At 54.9% G+C, this 12,988-nt stretch overlaps 1 protein-coding gene across 2 annotated transcripts; it reads left to right on the top strand.

Annotated features, from left to right (window-relative positions):
• The first annotated feature begins 3,277 nt into the window (after window positions 1-3,277).
• SERPINA10 (serpin family A member 10) lies at window positions 3,278-12,180 on the top strand. 2 transcript variants are annotated; one of them, XM_037031417.1, is made up of 5 exons: window positions 3,278-3,468; window positions 6,249-7,007; window positions 8,130-8,403; window positions 9,755-9,905; window positions 11,623-12,180. In XM_037031417.1, the coding sequence occupies exons 2-5, from the start codon at window positions 6,305-6,307 to the stop codon at window positions 11,812-11,814; spliced, it is 1,320 nt and encodes a 439-aa protein (XP_036887312.1). In that variant the 5' UTR covers window positions 3,278-3,468; window positions 6,249-6,304; the 3' UTR covers window positions 11,815-12,180. The 2 variants fall into 2 exon arrangements, with proteins under 2 accessions (XP_036887312.1, XP_036887313.1); XM_037031418.1 differs by lacking the exon at window positions 3,278-3,468 and adding an exon at window positions 3,690-3,764.
• The last annotated feature ends 808 nt before the right edge of the window (window positions 12,181-12,988 follow it).

The following is a 12,988-nucleotide window of genomic DNA, read 5'->3' on the forward strand; positions in this document are numbered from 1 at the left end:
TCTGCCTACAGGGCTTGTTCCTTCTGGAGGCTCTGAGAGAGAATCCATCCCGGGACTTTCTCCCGGTTCGCGATGCAGGTGCGGAGGCTGCGGGCAGTCCTTGGGTTCCTTGGCCTGTAAATACACGCTCCACTCCCTGCCCCTGTCTTCGCGTGTCCTTGTCGCCCTGTCTCTGTGTCTCAAATCTCCCTCTGCCTTTCCCCGATAAGAACACGTGTCATTGGAGTTAGGATTCATCCCAAACACAGCATGACCTTATTTACCTTTGGGTCCTTACCTTAATCACATGTACAAGGACTCCTTTTCTAAGAACGGTCACAGTCACAGGTTAGGACTTGGACACATGTTTTGGCGGACCACTCTTCAACCAAATTCATGTAACACAATGACAGGGATATTGTGTTTTGTTCCAGAAATCCCACTTTTAGGAATTCAGTCTAAAGATACACCTCCAACACTGCTAAAAAAGAATCTGCTGTGTTCTTGAACAAGTTAACTGACCTCTCTGAGCACCTGTTTCTTAACACCCTCCAAAAAAACCCGTTTCCTTTCTCTCCCACTCAAAGGTCCTTTGGACTCCGGCCAAGAAAAACCCCATCTCAGGGAAAGCTTTGCTCTATAGCCTACCTGGCTAGGCGGACTGCAGGCCCTAACTCCTCCTTACCTGAACGTTAGCCTTGCCTCGAGGGCCACTGTCCTGAGTACGGCTCCTTGGGGCATCCTGAGAACTAAGGACTTGCCTGGGCCACCAGCTTCGTAGGGTTGGGGACCGAATGGACCTGCCATCTTGACAGACGTCACCGGAGCTGAGCTAGGCCAACAACTGGGCATTTGCCCCGGGCGTGCAGGCATGCGTGCGCGCGTCTGTGTGCGTGCGCACATATGTGCATATGCGCATGCACGTGTGTTGCAAGGACTTGAGAAGTCTGTTCTTTTCTCCCTGCGCAAGTTTTTCTCGCTGTGACCCATGCAAACTAAGTACAGCTGTTTCACTTTTTTCTGAAGCTAGTTATGCCAGTAGCTGGCCTTAGCCAGCTTAGTCGTTTTTCAGACATTAGCCCTGTAGGTTCTAGGACAAACTTGTTTCAGAAGGCCCTCGATCGCTCCTTTTGGGCTACCTTTCGCCTGCCTATGAGAAGTACCGGGAAGGACGGTACTATCTCCTCTGAGTTTACTCCGGTGACCAGAGGCCTTCTTATCAGATCTTTCTCCACAAATACGTGTGATAAGCACAAATGCGGAGCAAAAGGCAAGTCAGTTGGCCGGGTTCTGTTCTGGCCAACACTGGCAGGAAAGGCCTTAGTGGGCCTGGGCCCACATTGCCCCCTCCATAACACCCAAATCCCGGGTCTGGGCTTACCCCTGAGGTTCATCCTGGCTCCAAAATTATACAACAAATACCATGCATTAGCGCTTCCGACCAGGTATCACACTGTACAGTCGAGACCTCATGGAACCCTCACAACAGTTCTAACAGCTCCACCTCGGGAGCCGAGTTCCACAGAGCAGGAAATGGAGGCAGAGGGAGGTCAAGGAGCCTGCTCGCTCAGGGTCACACAGCTGGTGAAAGAGTTTAAGCTACGGTGGTAGGGACAGAATCTGACCTGCTGGGAGCAGTGCGGAACTAATCATTGAAGGTGGAGAGCTCCTGAGCCCCACTTGTGGGCCCCCCTCCTCAGAAACAATGTTGCGCATCTCCTTCCTGCTCCCTGGCTGCTGCTGAGATTTTCATCCCACTTCTGGCTGCTTTCTGGGAGGGGGCGCGAGCTCATACAGGTTAGGTTACATGCCCCAGGCCTGGCAGCTGGGAACTGGAGGACTTGGGATTCTAGTCCAGGGGTGTCTGACAGGGACCTTCACACTCCTGTGCATTTTGCTGCCCTCGGTATGCAGCTCCGTTTCTGAATGGCAGCAGTTTTAGGAGCCATCCAAAAGGTCAAATGCATCCTGATTACTTTCCTGTCACTTCTGAAGCCCCAGTGACCACTGACGTGTTCCACAGCACTCACCCTGCTGCTTCTTCTCAGGTACTTGCTGAAGCTCACATGCCCCCAGCCCTGCAGGAAGCAGCCCTGCCTCACCTGGCTGCAGTGCTGTCCATCAGCTCTGGGCGACAAGGCCGGCAGGCCAACTCCAGCTCCTGTGCTGAGCAGAGCACCTGGGCCCAGCCTGATATCTGCACTGCGACCCTGTAAGGCAGGGCTTCGCAACAGAGTGGGCACTGCCCCAAAGGCACACTCTGGAAACTTGTTGGAGTACTTCAGATTTCCACAATGCTTGGGGAGTGTTGCTTGCATTTAGTGGAAGAGGAACAGAGATGCCAGGCATAGCGGAAAGCTCAGGAGTGTCCACCACGATGAAGTGACATCACTCAGATGACCCAAGTCAAGCCCATGCAGGTGAAAAACACATTTATTCATAAGTGATCTGAGCCTAGACCCTTACAGTCCCATACGTGTTTTATTCCATAGAAAAACGCTATTTGCCCCCAAGGTTTGGATTTCCACTGAATTTTCTATGAAGACAACAACCATGTAAATGAGAGGAAGAGTTGTTTGGGGGTGGGGGTCCCACTGAACTCAATGCACCATTACAGAAAACCACATGGCTGGTGGCCGCTCCAACGGTAAGGCTGGACAGCAGCGTGCAGTGCCCAGACTCTCCAAGTGGCCCTGCATCTGACAGAGTCACCCCGTCTGCTAGGGGACGTATGCCAGAGCCTTTACGTATTAAAAGAAACATTATTTTCTTATACTTTACTTTCATTTCCCCTCCATATTGTAGTTAGAGTGGTATTTTGCTTTTAAAAACTTTTTTGTGGATACTTTATATTAACCATACATTTCACTTCAGGGTGGTAAAGGGCAAGTGAACTATTTATATTACAGTAAGGAGAGTCTTAATAAGGAGGTCTGGGGAATTTTGTCTTAAAGGGTCTCTCCATCAGCCTTGACTTCAGATACTTGAGGATTCCAGGCTCATGATTTAGGTGCAGAAGTCAGTTGACCTTGACAAGGCTTTTTGTATTGCCCGTAGCCTCTTACCTGTCTGCCACTCCCACTGGACTGAAAGTTCCTCAGGGTGGTGGTAGCAGGTCTCTTTCATCTCGCCCCCTGCGCCACCCCCCCCCCACACACACACACACACACGGTGCTGCCCTTTGCAGGAGTGGTTCAGAGCCTGGAACAACCCTGCCCCAGCGGGAGCAGGATCTCAGGAGGGCAATGCCCGGAGTTGAGAAACAGAAGCTCCTTTGGAGGAACCAATATGGGAAGCCTCACTCTCTCTGTCCCTGGTTTTCCAGAAACGCCCTGATCTCCAAGCAGGGTGTTAATCAGTAATGGTCCCATGGGCAGCAGCGTACTTTGGAAGGGTAAATATTTGCTATGGGCTTTCAGCTACAAACCCCAACCTTCTGTCTTTGCCCTGAATGAAGGACCTTCCCAGGCATCCGGGGGCCACTCACTGGTAAGAGACCGCAGATGGGGGACCTCCCTGTGAAGGGGGACCTTCACAGACTAACCAGCAAGGGATGGGCAGTGGCCACCTCGTCCTTTCTGGGTGGGTTCTAAGGTGGGGAGTGGGAGTCTGGGCAGCACCAAGCCCTCACTGGGCAGGGCAGCAGGGGCCTGAGAGGTGGGTTGTAGACACGGGGCTTCCTCTGCTGGAAGGAGGGATGATGAGGCTCATAAGTGTTGAGAGTCTGTGCCCACAGCACTCACTGTTTAAGCCACACTCAATGCCCTGGCTTTCGTCCTGCCCAGGTGAGTGAACCCCCACTGCCAGGGCTGGGTGGGGGTTCTGCTGCAAGTGCACCCAGGGCTGAGGAGCGGTGAGGGAGCTGTTGATTTCTTACCACTCGGGTTCTGTTTAGGATGGCACATCCTCAGTGTGCTTAATTGTACACTGGTGCTTGAGGGGTGCCCCTGCGTACAGGCTCTGTACACAGTAGAGTCTAGAGGGCCCTAGAGCCTAGAGTCTGGAGCAGTGGGTTTAGGGGCCACATGGGCCTGTCCAGTCAGCAGTGTGTGGGGCACCGTGAATCCCTGGGTGGCCACTCCACACTGCAGGAGGAGCCGCCCAGTGAGACTTAGCAACTGGAATGGGTGCTGGGATGGTTTCCTGACCACTGTCAGAGAGAAGCGATCAGAGTTCAGGAGCACACTACCATGGGATTAATCTATCGACCTACAATGCAGTGCCAAAGACTGTACACAGGCGTACCTTGGAGACACTGTGGGGATGGGGTTCCAGAAGGCAGTAAAGTGAATATCACAGTAAAGTGAGTCACATGGGTTTCTGGGGCTTCCAGTGTATACAAAAGTTATGTTGGGCCCTGGCTGGTGTGGCTCAGTGGGTGGGGCACTGTCCCACAAAGCAAAAGGTTGCTGATTTGATTCCCAGTCAGGGCACATGCCTGGGTCGGAAGCGGGTCCCCAGTTGGAGGCACGCGAGAGGCAACTGATGGATATTTCTCTTACACGTCCATGTTTCCCTCTCTCTCTCCCCGCCCCCTCTGTCAAAAATAAATAAACATTTTAAAAGGTTATGTTTATAGCATACCATAGTCTATTAAGTTGCAATACTGTTATGTCTAAAAATAATACACATACCTTAGTTTTGAAATATTTTGCTGCTAACTAACGCTAACCAACATGGGGCCTGCAGCGAGGCACGATCTCTTTGCTGGCGGAGGGCCCTGCCGAGGGGCCGGTGAGACCGCAGTGTCCGCCTAGCACGGTGAAACGAGGCGTGCCCACGTAATGAAGGTGCAACCCGTTCGGATGCTGCAGGAGGTACTGACCCAGCGTCTGCCATGCTGGAGTGAGCTACCGAACTTGGGCATGACGGCTAGAATCCCTCGGAACTCCCTAAACACTGACATTGGAGAAGCACAGCGGAAGGGTCTCACTGGGAAAGGAGGGGCCTTCAGGCTGCATTCTACTGGGTGTTCAGCATATGCAGGAGCAGGGTATGCTGAGTCCTGGGGCCCCATGTAATTTTGTACCAGGCACAGACGAGGACACGGCCCCCTGCCTCAGGCAGAGGAGGCCTGGGAACTCCCAGTGTATATGTCACCACATACGGCTCCAGGCGGCCTGGTTCAGAATGAGGGTCTCTACTGACAAGAGCTCCTGTGAGGCCTGCAGCCTCCCCCGCCTGATGCCCACTGGGCTGACTGCCCCTGCCCCAGCCAGGCGTTCCGGGGGCAGTGGGCCCAGGAGAGAGCGAGGCTGCGCCTGTCTCGGTGACCTGCCCAGCCAGCCTCTGGGGTGCGGACCCCGAATGTCTGCAGACCCCAGCCACTCCAGTGCTGTCCCCCGAATGCCAGGACCAGAGTGGGGAGACTGTCAGGTGGCACAGCCCAGCCCTCCGATGTTCATTCGCTGGACAATGTGCAGGTACTCTGGAGCCAGACTCTGTGCCGAGAACTTGAGGGAGCCAGAGAGGTGGTCGGGACTGGGACGGCTATTGGTGAAGGGCGTGGGGATTGGAGACACCCCTGCCCGGGCCAGAAGGCCGGCTCCACCTGGGGTGGCAAAAGCAAGCCCATACTTTATGGGTCACTGTTACTGTGAGGATTCCATGAGAGTGGCCCAGGCCTCGTGAGGAACAAGCTGGCTAGTCATTCTGTTCTGGAGACTGCAGGTTCAGTGAAGGGAGGAAGACCTGCAGGGAGCTGTAAGATCGGGCCCCAGGGCTGCAGGAGAGGTGCAGGGGGCAGAGTTCTGATCCTCGAGGCAGGCAAACTCAGCACCTCCCCTTCTTCCTGGCTCCGATTGCTCCCTGGGCCCTCTAAATCCCCAGCCAAACATGGCCTAGCCCCAGGTCCCTGAAACCCAGCTTGATGGGCTGCTGTCGGGCCTAGCAATCAAGGTCAATGAATGAAACTGACCAGTGAAAGGTCTGTGAGCCTCCTGACTCCAGCCCCGCTCTGCCCCACATCTAGTGGAGTCGGCACCCAGACCATGGCCACTTTAATCCACCCCTCTGGGAGGCTCAGGAATGAGTGGGAAAGTTCGGGGAGAGGCCAAGGGCTGCCCCTGGGCTGCCAGGGGAGGGGACCTGGGGGAGGCTTCACTCTGTAAGAGTCCCCTCCTCCTCAGGTAAACCACTGTCACCCCTCCTCGCTCTGGGTCCACCCCACCCCCAAAGGCAGGAGGCGGGGTCACTGCAGGGGTTGTACCACACACAGGGAGGAGTGACTGCACGGGCACTAACAACCATCCCGCCTGTCTTCTCCCGAGGAAGTCTCACCACTGAAGAGAAGCGCTCCTTGGGCCTCCACGGCTGACCTGACCGGATGAAGGCGGTGCTGTGCCTCCTGCTCCCCTGCCTTCTGGCCGAGGTATGGCTGGTGCCCGGCTTGGCCCCCAGCTCCCAGTCACCAGGGGCCCAGCCAGGGCCCGAGGCTCTGCAGCCCCCTGCTGACCAGTATGAGACCTTCCAGGGAGTGCAGACCCCTGAGGAAGAGCAGGAACAGGAGTCCTGGCTGATGGCCAGCGAGCGCCAGCTCTGTGAGGACACCTTCAACTTGGGGTTCAGCCTGCTGCGCAAGATCTCCATGAGGCATGAAGGCAACGTGGTCTTTTCGCCGATCAGCCTGTCCTTGGCAATGGCGGCCCTGATGCTGGGGACCAAAGGGCAGACCAAAGCCCAGCTGGAGAGTGGGCTCTGGCAGACGCGGAACGGGACCAGGCCCGGGCACCTGCCCACCCTCTTTCGGAGGCTCAGGGAGCGTCTCTCCCACAACGGGGAGCTGGGCCTCACCCAGGGGAGCTTGGCCTTCATCCACGAGGATTTCGATATCAAAGAGACCTTCCTCAATTTATCCAAGAGGTATTTTGATACAGAGTGCGTGACGATGAATTTTCGCAATGCCTCCCAGGCCCAAGGGCTCATGAACCATTACATCAACAAAGAGACACAGGGGAAGATCCCCAAGCTCTTTGCTGAGATTAATCCCGACACCAAATTAATCCTTGTGGATTACATCCTGCTCAAAGGTATTTTGATGACCTTCTGCCCTCCCAAAGCCACGGGTCTGTCCGTCGGTCTCTCCCTTTCCCGTCTGGCCAGCGCGTGTAGGGCTAGTTTTCAGGATTCAGACGCAGATTGAAACGGGCGTTGACAGTGTGCGGCAGAGTGCTGGACACGGTCATTCGGAGCCCGGGCCCCGGTCCCCCACGTGTTCCACGCCCTTAGTTCCCGAGCACCTCTGCACAGCTCTCCCGGCCTCCGATACCCTAACACCATGAACCCTGTGGGTCATTGAAAGAAGGCAAACGATCGAGAGATTTAGGGTTGTAGCTTTGCTCCTTCGCTCTCTCCTTGTGTGACCTGGGGCAAGTGACGACACAGCCTCTCGTCCTTGATTCTTAATATATATAAAAAAAAATGGGGAGATTCCTACCTCCTGTACAGACGATGGTGAGGCTCAGAGCCGTTCGCTTGATCAAGGTCACATGACAAATGGCAGAGGCAACCGGGGGTCCTGACACTCACCAGATCCCCTCATCCTGCCCCTCTAACGGGGTGGCGGACTTGTGTGGCCGCTGCTGCAGCAAAAAGCTGACGCTGGGGCCTCGCAAAGCCCGGGAGGAGCGCATGGGTCCAGCTGGCCAGGCCGCACCCCGGGACGGAGGTGTGTCCTGCTGCCACAGGCAGGCGGCCTCCCCTGGATGGCGTGACTGTTGTCAGCAAGGGACCCCTTCTCGCAGAACTAAGCAGTGGTAGGTGGGAACGTCCTGTCTCCTGTCCCAGTGGCTCTGCTTGTCCAGCAGTAACTAGACAGAGGTGGTCCGAGGGCCCCTCACAAAGACAGGGGCAGGGAGAGGCGCAGTCTCCCCTAGGCTGGGGCAATCACAGCGATCAGATTACAGGGAGACCTGCCCCCATTGCTCTTCGTGATTCCAGGGGTCCTGTGGGTGGGTCCTTGTCCTGCCTGCCAGGAAGGGGGCGGGAAAGACTGACCTTTGGGGAGTTAATTTTGCGGGCTGAGCTGTGGTCATAACCAGCCTCACCCGGGACTGCCTTGCCTGGAGAGGGAAGGGGGCCAATGGCTTTAGCAAGAACAATGTTCTCCGGGAGGGCAGTCTCCACAGTGTGTTCTCTTCCTACCCACTCAGGGAGGTGGCTGACCCCTTTTGACCCTGTCTTCACCGAGGCGGGCACTTTCCGCCTGAACAAGTACAAGGCGGTGAAGGTGCCCATGATGTTCAGGGTGGGCACCTTCGCCTCCACCTTCGATAGGAACTTCCGTTGCCACGTCCTCAAACTGCCCTACCAAGGAAACGCCACCATGCTGGTGGTCCTCATGGAGAAAATGGGGGACCACCTGGCCCTTGAAGACTACCTGACCTCAGACCTGGTGGACTCATGGCTGAGAAACATGAAAACCAGGTAGGCAAGTCCCCAGCCCTGTCCAAGCTCCGCCTTCCAGTCTCCTTCAGCACTCACCACCATCTTGGCCCACTTCACACACACCCCCACCCCCGCCTCGTGAACTGGGGCGGGGGACTGGGGGTCCCTGAGAGCTGGGCTGTGTTTGCCCTGTTTTCCGCTGTCCCAGGGTCTCCTGCGCCAGGCACTGCGGCATGAGCCCAGTGAAGTTTACCTTGTAGTGAAGGGAGACAAGCCAAAGCGCAGGGCACAGGGCGGGGCTGGGCGCCACCAGCAGGCGCCAGGGAGACACGGGGCCAGGTGGGAAGCAAACCCCGGAAGGGAAGCAGGACCCGGTGCGCATCCTGGGGGAGGGAAATGCAGCAGGGAGAAGGGGGACAGCTCTGGGACCAGAGAGTGTCCTGTGGGTCTGAGGAGCAGCACGGTGGCCTGGAAGGAGATGAGGTCAGAGAACCAGGCGCCCAGTCACCCAGGATCATAGGTTGTAGGCCCCAGAGAAGGGTCAGGCTTTTCCTGAGGGAGATGAGAAGCCATGGGGTCGGGGTTGAGGGGGGACGGGCCGGGGCGCTACTCTGAGCAGAGGAGCAAATGGTCTGATTTGTGTTTCAAGGAGCCACGTGGCCCCTGTGCTGGGTAAAGACACTGTTTGGGGGGGGGGCAGCGGCAAGGAGGGCAGTCAGGAGGTCACAGCAATTCCCTGTGACCATTCAGATTGGGATGCTGCCCCTTGGGCTGTGGGATGACAGTGCAGGGATGAGCAGCGAGGCGACAGGATTTGCTGAGGGACTGGCTGTGGGTGAGAGGGAGGAAGCCTGAGGGGAGACAGTGAGCCAAAGGACACGCCATTAAGCTCTTTCTACATGGCAGGCATGGCTTGGGGAACTTACATTTCATCCCATGCTCCAAAGGACGCCGGGAAACTGGGACTGGAGTGTTTGGCAACCCTTCACCGGTTAAGAAACGGGCTTTTTTCAGACCATTGCAGTGTCAATTACTACTGTTCATACTTTTTATTTTTGACCCAAAAGATTAGTCTTTCCAAGCAGTAATTCCGAAGGAGAACTCCAATGTATATAAGTAGATGCTCTCAGCCTCTCTCTGGCTACAGAGAGGCAAGGAGCTGCAGGTTCCCTGCAGAGATCTCTTGCTGTCCACCCCCAGCCCCTGAGGTTCTCCTGGGATCCTGGGGGTCCGCACAATCCAGACCCTGAACGCAGCAGCCGTCATCCTGGGGTTCGCCAGATTGCTGGACGAAGCTATTGGGTTTGGGTTGTTTTTAAAATACAGGGGAATGGATGCAAAATACAGTACTCCTGACCACCTTTCACCATTGTACGTACTTGTGCTGCAGAAATACGGAAGTTTTCTTTCCGAAGTTCAAGCTAGACCAGAAGTATGAGATGCATGAACTGCTTAAGCAGATGGGAATCAGAAAGGTCTTCTCGCCCTGGGCCAGCCTGAGTGGACTCTCAGCTACTGCGAGAAATCTGAAAGTAACTAAGGTAAGTCAGGGCCCTTTACTGGGACCCAACCCGAAGTAGGAATGGGACCAAAGCCAACCAATATTTTCGCAAATCACTCTAATGTTAATAAAATACCAAGCTGTAGTAGAAATTTAGATTTAAATTCCAAAGACTTGAAATAGCACCCAGGTTGGATGTTTTGCGAGCTTTTAACTACTTTATTGAAGCACTGGCCCAACTAATTTAATTTCTCTTCTGTAGAGTCTTCCCTCTTCTCTCCCAAATGCCCAAGGAGAAATTTACCCCTGAAAAGGAACTGATTCACAGATTCATTTAAAATGATGAAATTACACCACTTGCAAGACGAAAGAAATCCCCGGAAGTCACCTGCCCAATTTCCTGCCCCTTGTTGGACTCCCCTCTACAATGACCCTACAAAACAGCCCTCTAGTTTGTTGGTTCCTCCCTTCCTCCCTCCCTTTCTCTTACTGCTTCCAGTGACAGGGAAGTCAATGCTTCTTTGAGAAGCAACCAATTCCATAAACAGCTAACATATATGTGGGTTTGGGACCTGTAACTGCTCCCTGACTCGTCCTCTTTGGCCCTTGTTCAGCCTCTCAGATACAAAGAGCAAGCTTAGTCACCCCCGACAAGGAGCCCCCTTAGGTCGTGGGGTCTCAGTGGAAGCCCTGAGGGTTTTGGGGTGCACACTGTCCACTGTTCGGAGCAGCTCTGGGCATCGCAGGCAGCTGGTTTGCATTCCAGGGCCGCTCACCACCGCCAGCAGCAAGCCCCCAGCCATGATCACGGAGGAGAAAATGCCCCGATGTTTTCCAAATGGCAGCTGCACCTCCCCACGTTCTTCTGTAGCTGTGGGGTTTGGTTAGTATTTTCCCATAGCATTGCACTTCCTATTCCCCATTCAAAGTGGCATCTGCCTATGTGGGAAGCAGCGGGGCAGCCGTGGTCGGGCCTCGCCACCCCAGGGAAGGGAGCACCAACGGACACTCCCGTCCCGCAGACCGGCACCCGGAGGGGCTGCTGCTGCACACACCTGGAGAATTGGGGCACCGTGCTCTCTTCCAGTTCAAATCCCAAGTCCCGAAATGCTCTCGCTCTGTTCACTCCAGGAGATCAGGGATCTCCAGGTGCTATCACACTGACGTTTCTCTTCTCTCTTATCTTCGTCACATCGGTGTTGTCATCCACATAACCTAAGGCTCCTGGACAAAGGGGCTTGCCACTGTGACAGGTGGCCTGAGTACAGGCACCCGGAGTTCACGAAGACCTCAAGGGCCCCAGGGTCTGCCCCACGGACTCCTCAGGGCAGAGCCAAGTGCTGCGAAGCTGACTAGCCACGCCCCTGACCCCACCGTGCCTACCAGGGCTTCCTGGCGCTAGAGAACCTTCTGGAGGAGCACCAGCTCCGCTCACGAATCAGTAGCACAAAGTATATGCTCAGTACATATTTGCTGACCCAATGCACGTAGGGACAAACTGGCCAGCCAGAGTCCTTGGGCCCACACTCAGTGTGTTTTGCGTTTGGGTGCCCGGGGTCCCCTGGTTCTAGGGCTTCTAAGGCGAGCCCCTGGCGCAGCCTGAGACCACCCCCGTCGGCACAGAGGAGCCCTGTAGCATCCATGCCCACAAGCATGGGCCTGTGGGTAGGACCACAGCAAAAAATGTCACGGGGTGCAATTAACTGCCTCCTTTCCACCGCCACCCGAACGGTCTTTCCCATTTTCTTCTTTCCTAGGTTTTACAAAAATCAGTGATTGAAGTCAACGAGAAAGGCACTGAGGCAATGGCAGGAACGGTGTCAGAAATTATTGCTTATTCCATGCCTCCCATCATCAAAGTGGACCGGCCATTTCATTTCATGATCTATGAAGAAACCTCTAGAATGCTTCTATTTCTGGGCAGGGTGGTGAACCCAACTCTGCTGTGATTTATGACAAGTCCAAGTTCGCGGTGCACAGTGGATGCTGACTGTGAGCCGTGGGAACCCACACAAGATACTGGCTCCGGGTGGCAGAAGAAAGGGACTCTGGTCCTCTGTGAGTCGGAGCCATTCTTAGATAAATCCGAGTATGAAATGCAGACTTATTTTAAGGAGGTGTTTATACAATATGCTTGGTATTTTAAGCCTGTTTCTAAGAGCCTCTGTCGGTGACTAAGGACTAGCCTGGTGGAATATCTACCTTTCTCTGTTTCTCACATATCTGGACTTAAAAATGGTGCCCCAGGACACTGTTTCCAGAGGACGCCTCTGGGAGGAAGACTCGCCCACATGCTCTGTGAGCCACGTACTTGACTCTATATGAATATATATAGAGTCATATATATATATATGACTCTATATATATTCACTGCCCTCTGGTGCAAAGTGTTTTCTTATAATCTGGCATAGAATCCTTTCCTGCTGACTGAAATTGTGGAGAGCAGGACCAATAAAATGCCATTGGTCAGACCAAGACAGCATAAAGCACATAAACCAGAGTGGAGTCGCTCGTGTCAGTCAAGATGGCTGCCAGTTGGCCATGGCACTTTGGTTCAAGAGGAAAAACACCTGAGTCAGCGCAGACACACCCGGCAAGAAGACACGCCTAAGGCAGCTGCACATGTGATCAGATGCGGGGCTGCTCACAGGTGGGCTCCTGGGGAGTGTGTACTTGCCATCAGGGGTGCCAAGCAGAACAACCGTGAACCACCCATAGGTTCCTGGGTGAATTCCCCACTCGGCACCAGGGGTGCCGAGACACTCATCAAAAGACCCAGAAGCGTGGAGTGCTCCACTTTCAAGGGTGTAACTGAGGCAGGCTCCGGGCCGCTGCTGAGACACCAGAGTGCTGCTCCACGCCACGCTGATCTCCCCTGGCACCGGCCACCAGAGGCTCTGCCCTGCCGGACTGGGGACTTCGCCTGCCCTGCTGCCCACCTGGCTCTGGAGACCCTTCCTTACAAGACACTGACAACTCCCAGTGTCAGTGCTGACACTGGGAGTTGCCCCTGTGCTGACTCCCAGACCTGCAGACCAAGACTCTGGGACTGGGGTTCGTGAGCCCCCATTGATGGCTCTGTGTGTGTGTGTGTGTGTGTGTGCGTGTGTGTGTCTTTCTCCT

This window comes from Sturnira hondurensis, unplaced genomic scaffold (genome assembly GCF_014824575.4).
Source record: "Sturnira hondurensis isolate 20B ecotype Veracruz unplaced genomic scaffold, ASM1482457v3 Scaffold0021143, whole genome shotgun sequence".
NCBI classification, from domain to species: Eukaryota; Metazoa; Chordata; class Mammalia; order Chiroptera; family Phyllostomidae; genus Sturnira; species Sturnira hondurensis.